The sequence below is a fragment of the Cnephaeus nilssonii genome, assembly GCF_951640355.1.
Source record: "Cnephaeus nilssonii genome assembly, chromosome: 5".
Taxonomy (NCBI): Eukaryota; Metazoa; Chordata; class Mammalia; order Chiroptera; family Vespertilionidae; genus Cnephaeus; species Cnephaeus nilssonii.
This window is the reverse complement of record NC_137076.1, coordinates 68,640,112-68,660,687: the sequence shown is the minus strand read 5'-3', so window position 1 is coordinate 68,660,687 and position 20,576 is coordinate 68,640,112. Positions and strand designations below refer to the sequence as shown.

The following is a 20,576-nucleotide window of genomic DNA, read 5'->3' as shown; positions in this document are numbered from 1 at the left end:
TTTAATACCCTACAATATCCCAATATCTTTATGATAAAATATGAAAATGTAAAAGGCATGCTGGGTCAGTGAAGAAAACACTACTCTGGGTCAGGAAATTTTATATTTCTTTGTTTTCACTGCTTACCTGTTATCTACCTGTCAACGACTTACTAAAACAAGAGCTTGGTCCATTCTCCACATCATCTTTTTTAGAAAAATGCCTGGAATCAGTTTCTGAAATGAGGATTTACATATAATTTTTTTAAATTTTATCTTTATTGTTAAAAGTATTTATCATTTTTTAATTAAAAAGTAACACATGTTTCTAGGAAAAATAGATAAAATACTATGTAAATATAGCCCAATAATAGTGTGAGCATTTATATGTGTAGCCTTTCATGTATAATTTTACTGCTGACATTTCCTTTAAATAATATTTTTAAAACACATTAATTGTACATAATAAAATTTGAAAGAGAATTATTTTCACAAAGGCCATTAGCCAGGTGCCTAATAGGAATTAAAAAGTATTTATTGGTCTGACAAGAAATGTAAAAGTAGACTCAAAGCATCCATGACTAATGCCATACATTAGAAAATTTTATTACCCTCCTCTGAAAATTGGTGTCGGCCTCCATAAATTACTGAAGTTATAAATTTTGGGCTAATAATATAGAGTGTGGCACCGTTAATGTTCAACTCTCAGGAATTATGTGACAGAAATAAGGAAATGTATAGAAAAATATACACTCTCTGGAATATTTTTTCCTCTTTACTTGTGTAATTTAACATTTCAACACCGTAGTAAATAGCAAACAGTATATATATCATTTGTTCACCAGGTTGTAAACATCTTTTCAGATCAAATGTTAACAGGAAAAGAATTATGCAATATGTGTTACTGACAAAGAAAATTAACTGCAGCTAAATCATCCATAAGGTGTGTTTGGAGGCATCATATATCAAATATGCAGTTTCATAGTATAAAAAATTTGGTGTAGCTCAGTTGGCAATCAGCACACATGGAAGAAAATTTAATTCTTTCCCTTTCATTTCAGGCATCAACTCCCAGTTGGCTTATAGCATTGCTTCAGGTGACAGCCTCGGGCAGTTTACAGTTGACAAGAATGGTGTGCTGACCGTCCTAAAAGCTTTGGATCGGGAAAGCCAGTCCTTTTACAACCTGGTTGTTCAGGTGCATGACCTGCCACCGCTTCCGGCCTCCAGGTTCACCAGCACTGCTCAAGTCTCCATTATTTTGCTGGATGTGAATGACAACCCACCAGCATTTCTTTCCCCTAAATTGACATACATTCCAGAGAACACGCCCATTGATACCATTGTTTTCAAAGCTCAAGCAACTGACCCGGACAGCGGCCCAAACAGCTATATTGAGTACACCCTACTGAACCCCTTGGGAAACAAGTTCAGCATTGGGACCATCGATGGGGAAGTGAGGCTCACTGGAGAACTGGACAGAGAAGAAGTTTCTAATTATACTCTAACAGTGGTGGCCACAGACAAGGGCCACCCGTCTCTCTCCTCGTCTACAGAGGTCATGGTGATGGTGCTTGACATCAATGATAACAACCCTGTTTTTGCGCAGGCTTTGTATAAAGTGGAGATTAATGAAAACACACTCACAGGAACAGATATAATACAAGTATACGCAGCAGATGGAGATGAAGGCACGAATGGACAAGTTCGCTATGGCATCGTTGATGGCAATGCCAATCAGGAATTTCGGATTGACTCTGTCACAGGAGCCATCACTGTGGCTAAGCCACTGGATAGAGAAAAGACCCCTACTTACTCTCTAACTGTTCAGGCAACAGATCGGGGAAGTACCCCCAGAACTGATACCTCCACAGTCAGCATTGTGCTGTTGGATAGTAATGATTTTGTTCCCATATTTGAGCTATCTCCGTATTCCATACATGTCCCTGAGAATTTAGGGACACTACCCAGAACAATCCTTCAGGTCAGTATATTTAAACAAATACTGTTCTCTATAAGACATCTAATTTAATTATAACATTCATACAACCCCTCCCTCTTCCTCGTTCTCATCCGTAAGAGCTTAATTGCAGATATAGCAAATCTTGAAAGGTTTATGAAAATTATACCTATTGACCTCCTTGTAGATTGACTATTACATTTCATTCCCGTTCTTATATATATATTCATGTTGTACACATTTGGGTATTAGTGCATCTTTGAATTTTCATTATAGCAGGAATATCTGCACATAGTAAGAAAATGCAATGATGTAAAAGTTTGAAAACTTGGTTGCAAACATGGTTTTCCCTTTCCACTTTACAAATCCAACTACTGAGATGAAACTGCTATTAACATTTTTTAAAGCCTTCCAAAAATGCTATGAATTGATTTTATGCCTGTTTATACATCAATAATACATACTACTCTGTATCATTTGAATTTTTTACTTGAAACTTAAAACTTTATCTTTGAAACCTTTTATTATTGATATGTATCAGCCATTTTCAACTGGTGTGTCACAAGAATTTTTAAAACATGAAGTACATGACTATTTAGTCAGGGGCACTGACCTCATTTCCCTTAGAGTGTCAAATAAAAAAAAAATGACAACAGCCAAAACAGCAATAGCCATCCGATGTGAATAAATCAATGTTATACCTATGTGTTTTTTTTGTCAGATCAGCAAAAAACTGTATTTTTTGGTGTGCTACAGAATTTTAGTAATTAGTTTATGTGTTCCATGAGAGGAAAAAGGTTAAAAGTTGCTGGTACATATGATTCTGTCTCATTATTTTCAATGCTACATTTTCTTTGGTGGTGTGCATTGTGTTAGATTTACTGACATTCGTGGCATGTATTATGCCCGCCTACAGGTGGTGGCAAGAGATGATGACCAAGGTTCTAACAGCAAACTCTCCTATGTCCTGTTTGGTGGCAATGAAGACAGTGCTTTCACTCTCTCAGACAGCGGGGAACTTCGAGTGACACAGAGTTTGGACCGTGAGGCCAAGGAGCACTTTGTGTTGATGGTCACAGCTACAGATTCAGGTAAGACTGTTTTGACCTTCATCGGGTGTAAAGAATTTCTTCCTAATATGAGTAAAAGAAAGTATTTGTGTCTAGCATTATGTTTCATATTTGTTGAAATTTACTACTGCTTGGAACTCCAATTGCAGCTATACAATTTATAGCACATTTATCACTTTTGGAAATTAAATGTGAGTAGTAAGGGCTTAAGCACATCACAAACAAAGCTCTGTTCCTGAAAGACAAAACGTGTTCTTGCTGAGTGCCGCTGGGGGAGCCCAGATACTCTGCCACTTGGGCCAGGAGGCATTTCAAGTACTGGGGCTTTGCAGGCAGCCACAGGGTTCTAACTGGCTATGGAGATACGAGAGTGGGGGCAGAGTTCTATGTAAGTGGTCCTTAGGTTCCACACATCTCCAAGTAGCTGAACGGGGCATGTGATGAAGCCCCACCGAGCTCCAGAGTACCAGTGAGAGCCCAGGTTCTCATCCAGTCGGCAGAGTGAAGTGGTGTGTCAGCTTTCCTGGGGGAAGTAGGGGTTACATAAAGTTGTAGAGCAAGTAGCATAAAACATAATCTATTCTTAAAAGTAATATTATTGTTTACCATTATTTTGTGTTGCATATATTGATTCTGTTCATAAATATCACACACTTCCAAATCAAAACTGAAACAATTAAAACATTTCAAAGAATTTTTATGCCTTGAAGAAAGTAAGTATTGCTTAAATATTTGTTGAATAAATGAATGATTAAATGAATGAATCATTGATTTCCAAAATATTAATAAATTTTGGAATATTATCCTTATGTAACATTTATTTATAAAATGGTCACAACTTAATATTTAAAAACTTAATAATGTTGACATATATTTTTTAAATTGTGTTTAAATTGTTTTTATGACATGGCAAATTTGTTGGAATGTCAAATGACTGAGATTATATATAATTATATCATATAATTAAATTACATATATATGTATACATATATACATATCTATATCTGTATCTATATATAGATATGTATATCTCCATGCTCAGGTTGATGTATGGATGCTGATATAGGACAACAATTTTGAATTTTCAAATGGGCTGTTTTTACTCTTGTTGCACTGTTTTTATAAATATAATGAATTAATATTTTTGTTATATGTGATCAATTTCAGAGTATAATGTTTAATTTTACCACTTCTCATAAAAGAGGAAGAGATTTTGAGATTATGAGTACTGATAGATTTATGTTAAGTGTTCAAATGATAGTGCCACTGATCATTAACTGAGGCAGCTGTCTCTATTACGTGCATTTACTTTTGGGAGTTTGATTTTCTGAGACTATTGGTTTATGAAAGAAAGCAATATTCTCTGTATATTTTGTAATGTACATGAATGACCACGCTACAGTTTAGGCAAACAATAAAATCCTGAAGAATGATGAACAGAATGTAGTCTGGTAACCACATCAAACCTAAACCACGTTGACCTGAAAGGCGGTTCATTATGTGTGTAGTCAGCATGTGCCTCCCGGTTGGCAGGCACAAAGGGCCAGCCTTCTCATGAAAAATGCAGTCACTACCACATGGCTCACATCAATCCAGTGTTTCAACTGTCACCTGGAGAGACAGGGGATGAAAATGCGTAGAAACTGGTAGAGATTCAGATAGTTAAAACCCAGGTTTTATTTCTAAAGCTTCTCAGTCTCAGCTTTGCTCTCCAGTTACAACTGGAAACACGTGGTCAATAGCAGAACCTTTGCAGAACCTTTGTGGAGGTGAGGTGGGGGCGGAGAAACCAGGCCCAGGAATCGAGTTCACTAAGGCATCAGCGACGATAAAACTTGCTGCCCAGAGGGTGTGTCACGTGCAGGCCATCCCAGGGTGGCGGCAGGATGTGATTTGGGGAGCCAGGGGTGCAGGGTGGCGTGACCAGGATGGGCAGGGCACAGCCCACAGAAGTTCTCCGTTCTAGGCCTTGTACTCTGGGGCATTCTAAGTCAAGGCCGTGGCAGAGAAAGGATGTAACCATGTAGACAAGCGTGCCTGTTTTCAACCAAATGATTCTGAGATTTTAAGAATATTTTGGATGCCTATGCAGCCAAGGGGGGATATTGTGAAATACATGGGAATGGTTGTTTTCCTGCTATACGGCCGTCTGTGTCAGTCACGCAGTGCACCAGGTTTTACAGACACTAACCCATTTCTACACATTACTTTTCTTCATCATCTCAAAGACTTAGGTATTTTTAGTTCCACTTCACTTATAGTAAACCTAAGCTCAGAGCAGTCAAGTCATTCGCCCAGGATTACACAGCTAATAAGTGACAAAGTAGGATTCAGGCACTAAGCATGCCTGACTTCCAAGTTCAGGATATATGGGGTGTTTTAGTGTGTAGATAAAGTAAAATTTTTAAAAAAATACTTATTTCCAAAATTATTTTATTTGGAAAGCAACACAATAATAGGCTGTATAATATGATGACAGATTTGAATTTGAGTTACCCTTGATTTGAATTCTGGTTCTGTTGTAATTTTCTTTGTGATTCAGACCGGGTGCATCATCTCTGTCAACCTCAGTGTCTTCCTCAGTAATGTGGGGATAACAGTAATTAGAAAGTAGGTTATTATAAGGTTAAATATGCCTTAGTATATCACATAGTATATACAATGATTTTAATAAGAATTGTGATTGATGCACTTTAAATACTTAAAACTTCTTAGAAATATTTGCCCGGTTCCTTACTACATAAGTATTCTTGTTCAAAGATTACCGATTGGTTTAAAAAAACATGTTTAAAAATTGAAATTTAAGTTTCATCTTACATATTACTATATTAGGAATTTCTTTTATGTTTCAGATATTTCTTTTCATATTTCCAAAGAACATATTGCATAGTAAGCATTTCTTATTTAAAAAGACCGTAGATTTTGAAAATTGTAGGTCAGCCCAGTTATGGGTAAGGAGGATTTTGCCGGCTCCGCAGCACGCTTAACCAGCACTTAAAATTCTGTTTCTCCCTCAGAATGACAACACAAAAGGGACATTTCATTAGGAAAAGGAAAAGAAAGGAAGAAAACTTGAAGTCCTAGAGCTAAAGGCATTCTCTTGTGATAGACAGGGATGGGTCAGTCTGTTAGGAGAAAGTTCACCAGGAGATTCCACAAAGCACCGGTCGAAACGTGCAGACTGTGCAAGAGCCCAGTCCTGCTTCAGGGAGCAAACCGACTTCCTCAGGCCATCAGCCTTGGTCCTGAGGGAAATCGGGGCCTGGACGTTTTAATATAAGGACAAATAATGGTGTACAACTCTGACTTCTGTCAAGGACCATTGCCATTAATGTGAAGACCACGTTTGTACAGATTCCGCCCAGTATTGACATAGGAGAGTTATGAGTTATGGAGAGTGAAAATTCAGATTCTCAGTAACACGAAGGTATTAGAAGTTTGTCACAATTAGATATGGTGCCAAGGAACATGAGCGAGATTCTGTGGCCCTGGATATTAGAGCATTGTTGAACTTTGTCTCAAAGCACAGATTTTTATTAGTGCTGCTTCTTCTTCTTCTTCTTCTTTTTTTTTCCCGAGTTGCCCTGAAATGGACTGGTGTTTCTGAGGCCACTGGGGTGAAATATTCAATTAAATATCTGAAGATCATTGAATATGGATCATGTAGAAAGCAACCAGAAATTATGAGGGGAGTTGGACTAGATGATCTTAGAGTCATGAAAACTCCTATATGACCATGGTTTTATGTTCATTTCCGTTGCATACCTTTGGTAGCATAAATAACCACTTTATGGGATGCTGTGAGAGTTTCAGATACCAGGCTTCAGAATCTGCAGTTTCATCTTATATTCCAGAACTGAAGTCTCTGACACAGGATGTAAAATACATATTCGCTGCTATGATTTAGAAGTCAAAGTGGAAGATGACATGAGAAAATTCAGAAAAAAACATGGCAGCTTTTAGATTCCAGATGCCACATTATTCTCAAATTTGCAGTGTCCTAAGAACCAGGCAAATATCAAAGTGCTCTAAACAAAAATGTTTGGCAGTTTTATTCCTTAGCTCACAAATCACTTTTCCTTTGCTCTTTTCAAATTCTTACCTGGTGTCAGGCCAGAGATGGCTCAGCTTTGCTGATATGGCAGAAACTGAAGCAGGGGCTTCTTTTTTTTTTATCAGCAAACCTCTAAATCTTTGAGTATTTTTTAGAGAAAAATATTAGCGTTGCACTATCATCATATTATTATTTACTGACTCTGTGGCTCCAGAATAGCACATCTGGAAACTCTCTAGCTACTCCTGACTACAGCTTCCAGTGAGCTACGACCACACTATCCTGTGTGTGTGGGACTGAATGTTGCCTTGCTAAATAACCAAGCCAGAACAGAGCATAATTCTACCATGTTTTTTTTTTTTTTCCATGTAGGATTAAATTACTAAGCAGCAACTTAATGAGTTGAGACTACAGCTCAATTAAAGCTATTTTGTTTAACTATAGTTTTAAGTATGGATCGTCTGCCATTATTCTGTATTACTTACTGTTATTTCTTCTAGAAATATGGACGGTACCAAGCAGAAATTCCTAGGAGTTAAAGCTTCAACCTGGTGCAGTAAGGCAGGTACTGCAGATGGCCCAGCTCTCGGTTCCTTGTCAGGGAAGCTGGAACTAATCGCTAGTGGTTTGGCATTCTGTTCCCAAGAAGCCTCTTCACAAGGCTGTTTCTCATCATGTTCTCATATGTGCAATAAATAAGATAGTGTTTCTAATAGCGTACGTTGCAGGGAATAATCAGGGAACCCAGAGCAGTTTACTTTATAAAAAATTAGTTCGGAGAATTAATTTACAGAATGGAAGCGTGTCCTAGAAGTAAATACATAGGTTTATAGTTTAATTAAAAAAAAAAAAAAGGTTTCAAATCCCACCTCTGCCATTTCTAGCTACATGACTGTGGACAAGTTCCCTTCATGTTCCTATCTATAGAATGGAAATATCAATTCCTACTTGAAAAACATATTGGCAGGAGTAAGTAAGGCAATGGCTTATTGCAGTTATTAATATTAGTCAATATGTCTGCTGGATGAGTGAAACTTAGTAAGGCCAAGTAAAACTTGTGGACTTCTATCCACCTCCCTAACCTCCATAAATAACCTCTGTCTATGATTTCGCAGTTGCTAAAGGCAAACCTGTTATCATATTCATTCCTCTTTCTCTGTACCCTACATTCAGCAAGTCCTTTTACAAGTAGACTGTGCTTCCAAACATGTAAAAGGATTCCTGAGCATATCCGCTTTTCCTTTCTAACACCACCACTGGAGTCTAAGCTACCCCACCCCACCCCTGCCCAGGCCTTCTCCAGCAAGCAGTTCCAGAGCTTTGAAACTATAAATTAGATCATCATTCCCCATGACTTGCTTAAAAACACTTAGGTGGTTTCCAAGTATAAAACCTAAATTTCTTACCAGCGACCACAGAGCATTAAATGACCTGGCTTCTGTACTCCTCTGGCCTCTTTAGAAATGCCAGCCTTCCCTGCCTGTGGCCCTTTGCACCTGTAGTTGTGTGCTTTACTCTATGGCCAGCTGTTTTGTTATTTTAAGGGGAGACATTCATGACTTGGTTGTCATTATATCTAAGTAAAATATCTTCTTCTCAGAGAGGACTTATCTACTATCACTCTAATGGTCCCTCTCTCTGTAGTGTCTCTTTCCATCACTTTACCTTGTGTTTTTTTCTTACACTAATTTCTACCTAAAATGTATGCTTATATACAATAGGATATAATATATGTATAATTTGTTCACCCCACCAATATTTAGCATCCTTCCAATAGAATGTGAACCTCCTCTCTTGTTCAAAACTGAATTTCCAGAAACACCCAAAAGAGACCCTGCTCCATAGCAGGTCCTAAATAAACATTGGTTGAATGAGTGAATGGTTCAATGAGTGCAAAATTATGATAATTATTTATCAATTAATCACCATCCTGTTATTTCTACATTTAACTGTTATTTCATATTCATTTACCATACTTTTATTTAGTTTATGGTTATATAGTCATCGCTGGCAGATTTTTCAAAGGACCTACCAAAAGGAAAAATGCCAATCTTTTAAAACTCACTGCTGAAATACCACAAGTTTTTGCTACATTGGTTGTGGTCATCCAAACTGACCTCTGCTTTGAAAAGCAGCTCAAGTGTTTAAGGCTCTGCGGTGGTTAGTACGATGTGATAAATTGCAGTCATATGTAAGGACCCATTGAAGCGTTTTATGGCTTTAATTCCATTTCAAGTGCTTAAAGTACTGTTTGGGCTATATTCTCACGACTCTCCCCTGCACCTTTGGCTCTTACTCAATTCTATTCTCTATTAGACATTTCTAGGTAAATCTTGTCTCCATTCTGTGCTGTGCTGCTTTCCTCCCATATCTACCAAATACCCAAGCACCATTTAGCTATCAAAAATATGCCCTCTATGTGCTTTTGGCTTCACATAGCTTACATGTAAGGGCCTAAGACTCTTTCCATAAGCACAATATGAAAAGTTTTACTTGTTTTGATTTTTGTCATGCAAATTTGGTATCTAAGAAACTATTTCAGTACATAGACATCTATACAAGTAATTCTTCTTGGTCTCTTAGGAAAAAGCTTTTTTTTTTTTAACTTATGATAATCCTATGCCCTCACCAGGAAATGCAAAATCTGTGAGCCATTAATATCTGCCACTGTTCTTCCAGGGAACTGAACGAAGATGGCAGAAAGAAGTAAGCAAGCTGATAGGACAATTGAGGATGTTACAGTTATAATTCAGTGTGTAACATGGAGCCATTTTTAAAGAGAAGTACATATGAAAAAAATTACAAGTTAGAGAAATCTGACTTAAAATGATGATTTTATAACCAGAAGACTTCTTGGCGATAAGCCAGTTCATTTCCTTTATTTTGCAGATAAGGGAATGGAGGCCTGGAATAATTAGGCCGTTTGCCAGAGCTCGCAGACCCAGAGAGTGGCAGAGGCAGAACAGGGTCCAGGAGTTCTGCCTCGCGGCTGTTCTCGCTTCCCTGTGCTGTGTTACACACCAGGGTCTGCTGACTGTCTGCGTAGAGCACATTTCTAAAAGCACAGTTTCAAGAGACCCTTTTTCTTATTGCTGTTCCCGGCGCTTTAATGAATAAAACATTCAAATTATTTTTCTTCCCTCAAATGAATAAATAAACGTTTCAAAATATTTTTAAGGAACGCCAAATTAATTGGAGTCCGTAATTTCAGTTTTGATCTTTTGCAAATAAGCTTAAGTTTAGGCATTGTTCAGCTGGAATGCTAAGGAGGGAAAGACATTGAAAATCCATTAGGCTTTGCAGGTGGAAGGTGGTGGTAGTGTCAGTTGTCACTGCCAGGTGTCATTCTGCATTTATTAAAATCAAGTTATGATGCCAATTGAGTAGACCCTGTATGTGAAATTTGATTATAGTCTGTCAGACTCTGTGCCTCTATGGGCTGTATTAATACACAAGTTATGTATTGAGGATATTTACAGAGCAGTCCCTTCCGGCTATTCCCCTAGACCAGTGGTCGGCAAACTCATTAGTCAACAGAGCCAAATATCAACAGTACAACGATTGAAATTTCTTTTGAGAGTCAAATTTTTTAAACTTAAACTTCTTCTAATGCCTCTTCTCCAAAATAGACTCGCCCAGGCTGTGGTATTTTGTGGAAGAGCCACACTCAAGGGGCCAAAGAGCCGCATGTGGCTCGCGAGCCGCAGTTTGCTGACCACAGCCAGCCCTAGACATTGGAGATACAGTGATGAAAAGTGCACGTCTGTGTCCTCGGAGAGGTTATGTTCTAGATAACAAAATATAATGCATAGAACAGGAATGATTGATATGAGATGCTGTGGAGTTAAATAAAGCAGGTTGGTGGCTAGAGAGTGGGGAGTGGGGGTGTTAGTTTCGATAGTACCAGAGTTAAGAAGGTGAACCGTGAGCTCAGGGTTGAGTATTGCAGATGAAATAGCCTGCAGTAGGATCAAGTTTGTCACATCCAGAGACCAGCAAGTGGGATGAGAGTAAGAGAGAGGAGGAGGTGGGGAAGAGAGGCAGATGGGGGCTAGACCAGTGGCCTTCAAAGCCACAGTCAGGAGCTTTAACTTTATCCGAGAGTGAGGAGCAGCCTTGTGGGGGCTTTGAACAGCGGAGGGACAGGCGATGTTGGACAGATCTGTTTGGGGCAGTTGAGGAGAACAAGGGTAGGCACAGAGCTGAGGATTGGAAGGCTGCTCCAGCAGTGCCTAAGAGATGCTAGTGTGAAATCAGGTGACAGGAGGAGGGGTGTGGAGTAGTTATACATTTTGTCCATTTGAAGGCTGAGCCCATTGGACTTGGGGGAAGGGGAAGTTAGGAAATGAGATGAATCAGCATGAGTCTTAGGTTTTCGGCCTGAGAAATTTGGAGATGGCGAGAGAAAATATTTTAGGGCAGGTCATTAATAATTACTTTTTGGTTATGTTATATTTTAGATATGAGACATTCAGAGGAGCTGTCAGGTGGACAGTTAGATATGCAAGTTTAGTTTCCAGGGAAGACATGTGGAGTAGACATATAACTTGGAAAGTCATAACCTCTAGATGATATTTATTCTGTGAACACTGAGTGCTTGTATGTGCCAGAATGTGTTCTATGTTATCTTTCTTAATCTCACAACAGCCATGTAAATGAGGTAGATTCTATTGTTCTAATTGTATAGATTAAGAGAAAACCAAAACTGAGTGTTAGGCAAAGTAAGCAACCTGACAGGCAGGCAGCTGTTTATCAGTGAAAACGGGATGTGAAGCCAATCAACCGCTGCTCCCTGCTTCCCACCTATGAGCTTGTCCACCAGGCTGTGGTTTTTATAGACCATGTTTATCACACTTTCTTCTCTTTGGATTAAATATTGTTATTATTTTTAAAAGGGCACTGATTTGTGAAGCAAAACAAACACCTTGTACTTTTCTGCCATTAAAATAGCTCATAAAAGAAGAATATGAATAAATTTGAAATCAAAGGATTGCTCTCCTCATCAGATCAGGAAATGGAAATGCATATCCAAGGGATTTAGAAAGCACAGAGTGCAAAGCAAATGTTAGATATTATACTAAAATGTGCAATCAATATGTATGATGTACTGACACATGCACATACAGTGAGTCAGTTGAGCTGTGTGTGTGTGTTTGCATTTAACTAGGGGATGGGAGATTCATTTGTGCACATATTAAACACATTATTCTTTATCTGTTCTCAGTCTAATATGCTAAAGGGATATAGAGATATTCTGGCTATAGATTTGGCCAAAAGGTTTAGTTATGAAGTGTCTATGTGTCAGCATAATTAATTGGTCTGAAGGGAAAAGCTCAGTTATTAGCATTTCTAATTAAAGGTATTTATCATCTGACTGAAAGACAGAATAAACTTCATTCGTATGCAGGGATTGGAAATTACTTTTTAATGGAGGGGAAACATGATGCTTTTGCAAAAGTTAAGTCTAAAACCTAAAAGGGCGAACCATCATGCTTTCTTTTTTTGGTGAGTATATGATGACATGTTGAATTAATGCTATCTTGTCACATTGCTTAGCTGAGAGGGTCATTGCACTATAAATAGTTCTATAATCAAAAGAGAGGTCAAAAGGAGTGTGGAATATGACATTTTGCATCTGAAGACAGTTGGTTTTTGTCACTAAGATTGCATTTGTCACTATTATTTGTGGGAAAATGTTACCCAAGAGTTTGCCTTGTCTATTTTGATGGACATATTTATTAAGAAATATTGCTTGAAAACTTTTCATAGGCACCAATGATTCCATAAGTCAAATACTGTTAGGGTTATCTTCAATTACTGAAAGTTAAATGCATTTAACTTGCTTCTATATTTGAGTCTGAGGAAGTTTTGCTTGTTTCCAGCGGAAATAAGTTATAAACATTTTTTCCCCACAATTTACTGATGCAGTACGCTTTTTATTCAGTGATTCATGATTCAAGCAGCATCCAGTCTAGCAGATAAAGAGGAGTTTTGAAGAGCTGTACAGGCAAGAGATTCTTACAGACCAAAGTGAGCAGGAGCAGGAGGTTACAGTGGGCATTTGCTGGTGATGAAAGCAGGGCCACTTTCCTATGTGCAGCAAAGGGAAGGTGTGGAGCAGGTCAGGTAACTTGTGCCGAGGAAGCAAGTGCCCATTGCAAGAGCTGGGCTTCCTTTTCTGGGAGAGCTGCGGATAGAAACTTGGTTAGGTTCTGGCTCTCTGACATGGGGCTCTGCATGAGCAACACCATGATGGTCCTAATCTGGTTAGTTTAATAGAGAATTTTGTCTTAGATGAAAATTGTGTTTCCAAGGTTGATAACTGGTGATTGTTTTACTTTCTTTTATTTCCTGTAAGACTTTGTACCATATCTATTAGTGATGTATTATAAATCATTCATTTAGTGATTGTTTTTATTTTATTCATTTATTTTTCATTATTTTACATTTTATTGGGGTGACATTAGTCTATATGAACATATAGGTTACATGTGTGGATTACTAATTTACAAAATCTGTATGTAGGACAGTGATGGCGAACCTATGACACGTGTGTCAGCACTGACACGTGTAGCCATTTCTGATGACACACGGCCGCTGAGGCGGCCGCATGCTGAGGATGAAACATTTGCGAAATAATGTTTTTTCCTCAAAGTGACACACTACCCGAGTTATGCTCAGTTTTTTGGCGAAGTTTGACACATCAAGCTCAAAAGGTTGCCCATCACTGATATAGGACCATATGCCCACCACCCAAAGTAAAATCTTCTCCTGTCACCTCATATTAGGTCCTAATGATTGTTTTTAGATCTAGAGACATGGACACATGCAACAGACTGAGGGTTCTCATACTGCGGTGGGGGGAGGGGAGGTTAACCAAAGAATTTTTATGCATATATGCATAACCCATAGACACAGACAATAGAGCAGTGACGGCCTGGGGAGGGGGCAGGAGTGAGGAGGAGGGAGTCAATGGGGGGAGATGTCTGTAATACTTTCAACAATAAAAATAATTTAAAAAATATATATATTGTCTTTAATCAGCTACTCTATAGTAGGATACATTTTTCTACATAAACTTTTATTTATATATTCTGATAAAAATACAATAAAAGATTTACCTTCTAAAATTCTACTAAATAAGAGCTAGAATTGTCATTATGTTTCATAGAATTAAAGTTGATAAAATAATTTCATTTTACTCTTCATGTACTTCATATAAGCTATAAATCTGAGTACACCAAGGAAACCCAACTTTGAAATGCAAATAAACAATTTGCAAAATTAAAAAAAAAATTTGTATTACCTAAAAGATAAACATTAAATATTATAGAAAATAACTTGATCTCACAAAGTCCTATAATTTTATCCTGTTAAAACTTTATTTTTGTAGCCTATTTTGATAAATATTCCATACATATATAATTTGATATTTCCACTAAACAGGCAGGAGGAAGGTTGTGTTTAGAATGTGCCTCTTGGGTTTCAGAATTTCAATGTGTTTTTATTTTTTAATGTCCTCTACAGGTGACTTGTGACTTTTTTTTTGTGGGAATAAAATATTTAGTTAACATTATGTTTTGCTTTATAAACTTTTTTTTATATATATTTTATTGATTTTTTTTACAGAGAGGAAGAGAGAGGGATAGAGAGTCAGAAACATCGATGAGAGAGAAACATAGATCAGCCAGCTGCCTCCTGCACAACCCCCACCGGGGATGTGCCGCAACCAAGGCACATGCCCTTGACCGGAATCGAACCTGGGACCTTTCAGTCTGCAGGCCAACGCTCTATCCACTGAGCCAAACCGGTTTCGGCTGCTTTATAAACTTTTAAAAATTGTGGTAAAATATACATAACATAAAATGTACCATTTTAACCATTTTAAGTGTACAGTTCACATTATTGTACAACTTTTCAGTATCACTTTCATAACATCACTAAATAGTTTCTATAGTTTTCCTTATCACCTCTATTTTACATAAGAATTTATATTAAGGACATATAGTGGTTTTTTAAAGATTCTTTTAGAAATAAAGAGTCAAGTGTTACTTAAATGTGTATATATCTAATTTATATAAACATTTTTACAGAACTAATTAGTAGTAATAAACTACTATATTATAAAGTAGAATTTTTAAAATACAAAGATGTTGGGTTATATTGAAAATATTCCATACTTGTTTGCTTTGTACATTTTCTGGTTTCAAATTTAAATATAATCACATAATCTTTAATGTTAATATAAAGTGGCTAAATTTAAGTACTTACTGTGAGAAAAACATGTTTACTTCATGAGGAAAAAAGAAACTAATACTTTTTAAAATATATTTTTTTATTGATTTTTTGAGAGAGAGGAAGGAAGAGAGAGAGAGAGAGAGAGAGAGAGAGAGAGAGAGAGAGACATTGATCTGAGAAGAAAGCATCAATTGGCTGCCTCCTGCATGCCCCAACAGGGGCTCTAGCCTGAAACCTGGGCTTGTGCCCTGACCAGGAATCAAACCAGCAACCTTTAGGTGCACAGGACGACACCCAACCAACTGAGCCACGCCTGCCAGGGCAAGAAGCTAATATTTTATTACAGCAAACACAACCAGTGAGGGGACCTATTTGCCAAATGTTTGATATCAAGAACAAAATTGGAGCCCAGCCGGTGTGGCTCAGTAGTTGAGCATAGACCCATGAACCAGGAAGTCACGGTTCAATTCCCAGTCAGGGTACATGCCCAGATTGCGGGCTCGATTTGTTTTTGAACACTTAAAAAAATGCTCTTTAGAATCATATGTATTCTTTTCTATTTGTTCTAAAAATTTCAGAAGGTTCCTATTTACCCATGTTTATTTTATATTTATATGTAGTATATGTATGCATTACACACGTAAGTATATGTATACATACAATACATATAATTTTATAAATTGAAATTTTAAATGTATTTTATCTTCTGACTTTAATTGTATTTTGAATGTCCACTGCATGCTCCTAGCCTTTACATGTCTACAGTTCTGAGGCCTTGATCTGTTATTTCATTTGTATCTCCTACCCTTTTTATTGGCTCACTGTCCTCTACCAGGAGTCTGTGTTTGCATCCTGCCTCTTTTTTTCTGACTGCATTTGGTTCCCATAAATAGTCCCAGATGAGACTGAACAATCTCGCCCTGTTACGCCACTACCTATATAATTCATCATTATCAGCTCTATCCAAGCTCAACATTGGCCTTTAGTATTCAGATTCTTCTCATGGGATTCAGGATTAATTGGGACCCTCTGTTTATAAGTAGTCAACTATCTCCAAAATGTTGACCTTTGTCTGCAGTTTGGTTCTTTGACTTTAGTATTAGGCTAAGGGCTATATTCCCAGATGTGTATTTCCAGAATTGTTCAGCTCTTTGAACTTTGAGCCATGTAGTTATGAGACCAGATTCCCATATATAGAATCAAAGGAAAAGTTAATATAGATAAAGGACAGGGCCTAATGGAATGCATTATGGGTTTAGAGAGAGCTGAATTAAACAGAATTATCCCTGCTCTCAATTAACTTATAACCTAATAAAGGGATATAGCAGAATTACATTGGAATAATAATAATAATAATAATAATAATAATAATAATAATAATAAGTAAAACACCTGCAATGAGTGGCATAGTGTTATTGGGGACTAATGAATGGAGAAGATATTTTTTTTTCAGTTCAGAATTAGCTCTCTCACTGTCCACTCTGTCTGAATGCAAATAAATTTATTAAATTCTTTGTCTCAAGTTCTCCATTTTAAAAATTAAATAATAATACCTATTTCATAGGCTATGCATATTAAATGAGTAACACCGATATAAAAATACACATGGTATCATATAAGTGTTCAATAATATACATATATATATACACATATATATGTATATAAACATGTATGTAGACAGCTAAAGGTATATATAAGTATGTATGTATACATGTATATGTACAGATGTATTTCAATTTATATATAAACTAGAGGCCCAATGCACGAAATTCATGCAAGAATAGGCCTTCACAGCTGTGGCAGCTGCCTGGATCCCTCCCTCGCAGCCACAGCGGCTGCCTTGATCCTACAGCTACAGCCCCGGCTTCGTCCAGAAGCTTGTCCAGAAGGACATCCGGTCTAATTAGCATATTATGCTTTTATTATTATAGATATATGGGCTAAGTTTAATTATGAAGATTGTGATTTCAGTTTTTGGCATATAAATGCTGGGCCCTTTGGTAACTTGCGAGAGGAGACAACAAATAGTCACTTGGATATATAAGTCTGGAGCCAGCAGAAAGTACTGGAGTGCAGATAGAGTAATAGTAAATATTATGCAGCATTTCACATGGAATGTAACCAAAAATATGTTGGGAACCAGGAACATAAGCGTGTTAGATCATTTCTTCACACAGTTAAGAGGAAAGGTTCAAAAAGAGGCAAACAAACAAAAACAACCAAAGTTTTCATTACTCAGCTCTCAGAGAAGAGGAAGTCCTTCATCTGGGAATAGTGCCGCAGACATGAGACTTACTCTCTAGAAAGCAGGGGCCTTCCCATTTTCTCCCTTGACCTCGTCTTCCTGACTCAAGCTGAGAGGCAGTGCCTTCAGAGCTCATGCTGTCAGTAGACAAGTTGGAGGCTGGGGTTGTGATGGGGTGAGGGGGTTTAGCTCTGTCCCCAGTAATAAGAGTGAAAAGTCTTGCAGGCAGAATTCAAATGAGAGATTAGGTAAATCTTAGTAAAAGACAGAAATTTAGAACAATGTCTTTGTAAGTTTTTCCTTACAAAAGTGAAAAAAGAGAAAATAAGACCGTCATCCACATCTCCTCAGGTGACAAGGAAGTGAGGCCGTGGGCAAGATGGTGCCTCTAGAGTTACCCATTCTTGAAGTGGAAGGAGAACAGGAGGTGAAGAAGCTTATGGAGTGGGTTGTGGCAGCTAATAAGGGGAGGAAGGGGACTCTGGGGATTGTTCTGTGCTTGAGAGGAGGCCCCATGTGGATAGGGGGTCACCTGTCGGGCAGCTTCTCCAGCCGGAATCATCTGCTGTCACTGGTGTGCTTTTAAAACCTTCCGGAAAAATGAGATATCCTCTGGTATGAAGACAGTGAGATTGAACTTGCTGAATATTTTCCTGGGTAAACAATTTTCTTTCTGCTTACTAATTCAGAAAACACATCACCAACAATATTTATATAGTTTATAGACAAAGAAAGAAATCACATGTTCCTAACCAAAGGAGTTAGTCACCATTTTATGTGGTTTTCCATATGTGTGTCATCAGACACTTTAGTATACCAAGCGAAAACCTCTGCTTGACAGTTACTGGGTTATTTCCTAACAAGTTGAAGCATCGTCAATTACAGAGCAATGTGCATATCAGAAATATTCAAGTCTTCTTTAAACTCTCTGTGTAAATTTAAAAATGGTGCACTTTATAAAATCCACAAAGCTGTGAAATTTTTGAGAGCTAAGTGTTCATGTGTTTACACTACTAGGCAATCATTAGGAGCAAGTGATTATTCAAAATGTTTTCTTGAACAATAGTATTAGAGCATCAACTCAAAAGTTTTGTGGGCAGCAAACATCCTGAGAACTATGACACAGACATTTGTTAGATTAAAAATGGACCTTTGATATGGCAATTTTTCATTTTTCTTGTTTTTACAACAACTACAAGAACAATAAGTAACATATCATACATTTTAACTCTGTGCTGGCATTATCCTAAGCATGTTACATTCCCTCAGTAGTTCTCTGGGGTAGGTTCTATTCTCATTATTCAAATTTTACAGATGAGGAGACCGAGATTCCGTGAGTAGAACACAGTGTCAGTAAAAGAGATAAAAGAGCTCTATATCTCCTCCCACCCCTTGATTTAGTTATCCCCTCTCTCAGTTCACCGTGTGTAATTATCCTTCCCATGACATTCCCTTTTGCCCACACGAATGCACAGGTGTCCTTTGGTTAACTTTATTTTCTAATTCAATTACCGAGAGAAACACTGACATTATTCAGATCATTGATTTCCATTTTGCCATGTTGTATATAATTAAACACACATTTAAGAGATTTAGGCCAAACACTGGCCATCAATAATACCCCTGAAGATATTTACTTTAGCTTTAACATGTCCCTTGTTAGAAATTCAAAATCTGTGACAAGATTATTGTCTTCAGTTGACCCACAGACTTCCAACTGCAAATAGCTGGGGTGCCTGCAGTTCCTGCAGCTCGTGCCTGGGGCCGTGCTCTGGGTTCCGCTTGTCCAGAGCCCAGCACAAATGAAAGTTAGAAAATTATCTTAAAAACAACTAAAGGCAGATGCTTTGCCTTTGAGTTGGGGGACAAATAACAGAATCTCACCAAATAGGACATCTGACCTTCACCATGAGAGTCTGCCAATTTTGTGTAATATGGACAGCGTATCCAAGGTTCTGGTCAATGTCGGGTTTTCACTATGTGTTGATATCAGAGCTGGAACAGGAAATAACATGAATTGCTTCACATTTATGTTAAATATTAAGTAAATGCATAAAAATGATTCCAAGTCAGCTCACTGACATAATGTTATTTCCAGAAAGTGGGAGATTACAGTTTTGAAATATAACCGGAAGCTTTCTCCCCTCCCCATAAACAAATATCACTTAGTACACTGACAGGGATTGAAAGACTTCGGGCACCCAGTTGAAAATTTTGACATTAACATTGATAGTCACTGCTAGGAATACAGTTCTTAACGCTGCCTTTATTTACACTAAGTGGGCCAGCTATTCCGTGCCCCCGGGTATTCTCCAAATCTGGTTTGGGTTATTTTAATGTGATTTCAGAGAAGCCGCCATGCCTCTTTTGTGGTGTTTTAATGATATTGTTGTGTTCTATACTGTCGAATCAGCACCTTCAAAATAGAAGAAGTTGAAACTCTGTTTCTGCAGTATCACTAGGCAAGAACTGAAATACCAGATCATAAATTAACATATTTTTTGTCACAAAATTTAAAATGAATACTTGTCTCTGTTCAGAAATTTAACGTGGAGCTGTTTCTAAATTCTCTCTAGTAGTGTTGTCTACAGCTAGGTATTAAAGTCACTATTATTACTGTTATTTATAAACATCTGAGACTTGATTTTTTTCCCCCTCTAGGGTCCCCTGCCCTGACTGGAACTGGAACAATCAATGTCATAGTAGATGACGTCAATGACAATGTCCCCACTTTTGCCAGTAAATTGTACTTCACTACGATTCCCGAAGATGCACCGACAGGAACAGACGTCCTATTGGTCAATGCCTCAGACGCGGACACATCAACCAACGCCGTCATTAGGTCAGCGCCTTTTCCTCTGTAAATTTTGATTATTTTTCTCATTAAACATTAGTCTTTGCATTAAATGAATATGATGCTCAATTTTGCCAGAAATGTCATCATATTAACACATACCTGATTGTGGCCTAGCGATGATTCGGTTAATGATTTATTTTGTTTGTTACTAATTTCCTACTTAAAAACTCACT

General features: G+C 37.6%; 1 protein-coding gene across 1 annotated transcript in view; it reads left to right on the top strand.

The window, feature by feature from the left end:
* The window catches only part of FAT4 (FAT atypical cadherin 4), a 155,957-nt gene that overhangs the window by 92,185 nt on the left and 43,196 nt on the right, over positions 1 to 20,576 (top strand). The window contains 3 exon segments of the mRNA XM_079771296.1: positions 1,041 to 1,963; positions 2,856 to 3,030; positions 20,208 to 20,388. Of these exon segments, the coding sequence (XP_079627422.1) occupies positions 1,041 to 1,963; positions 2,856 to 3,030; positions 20,208 to 20,388 (1,279 nt within the window).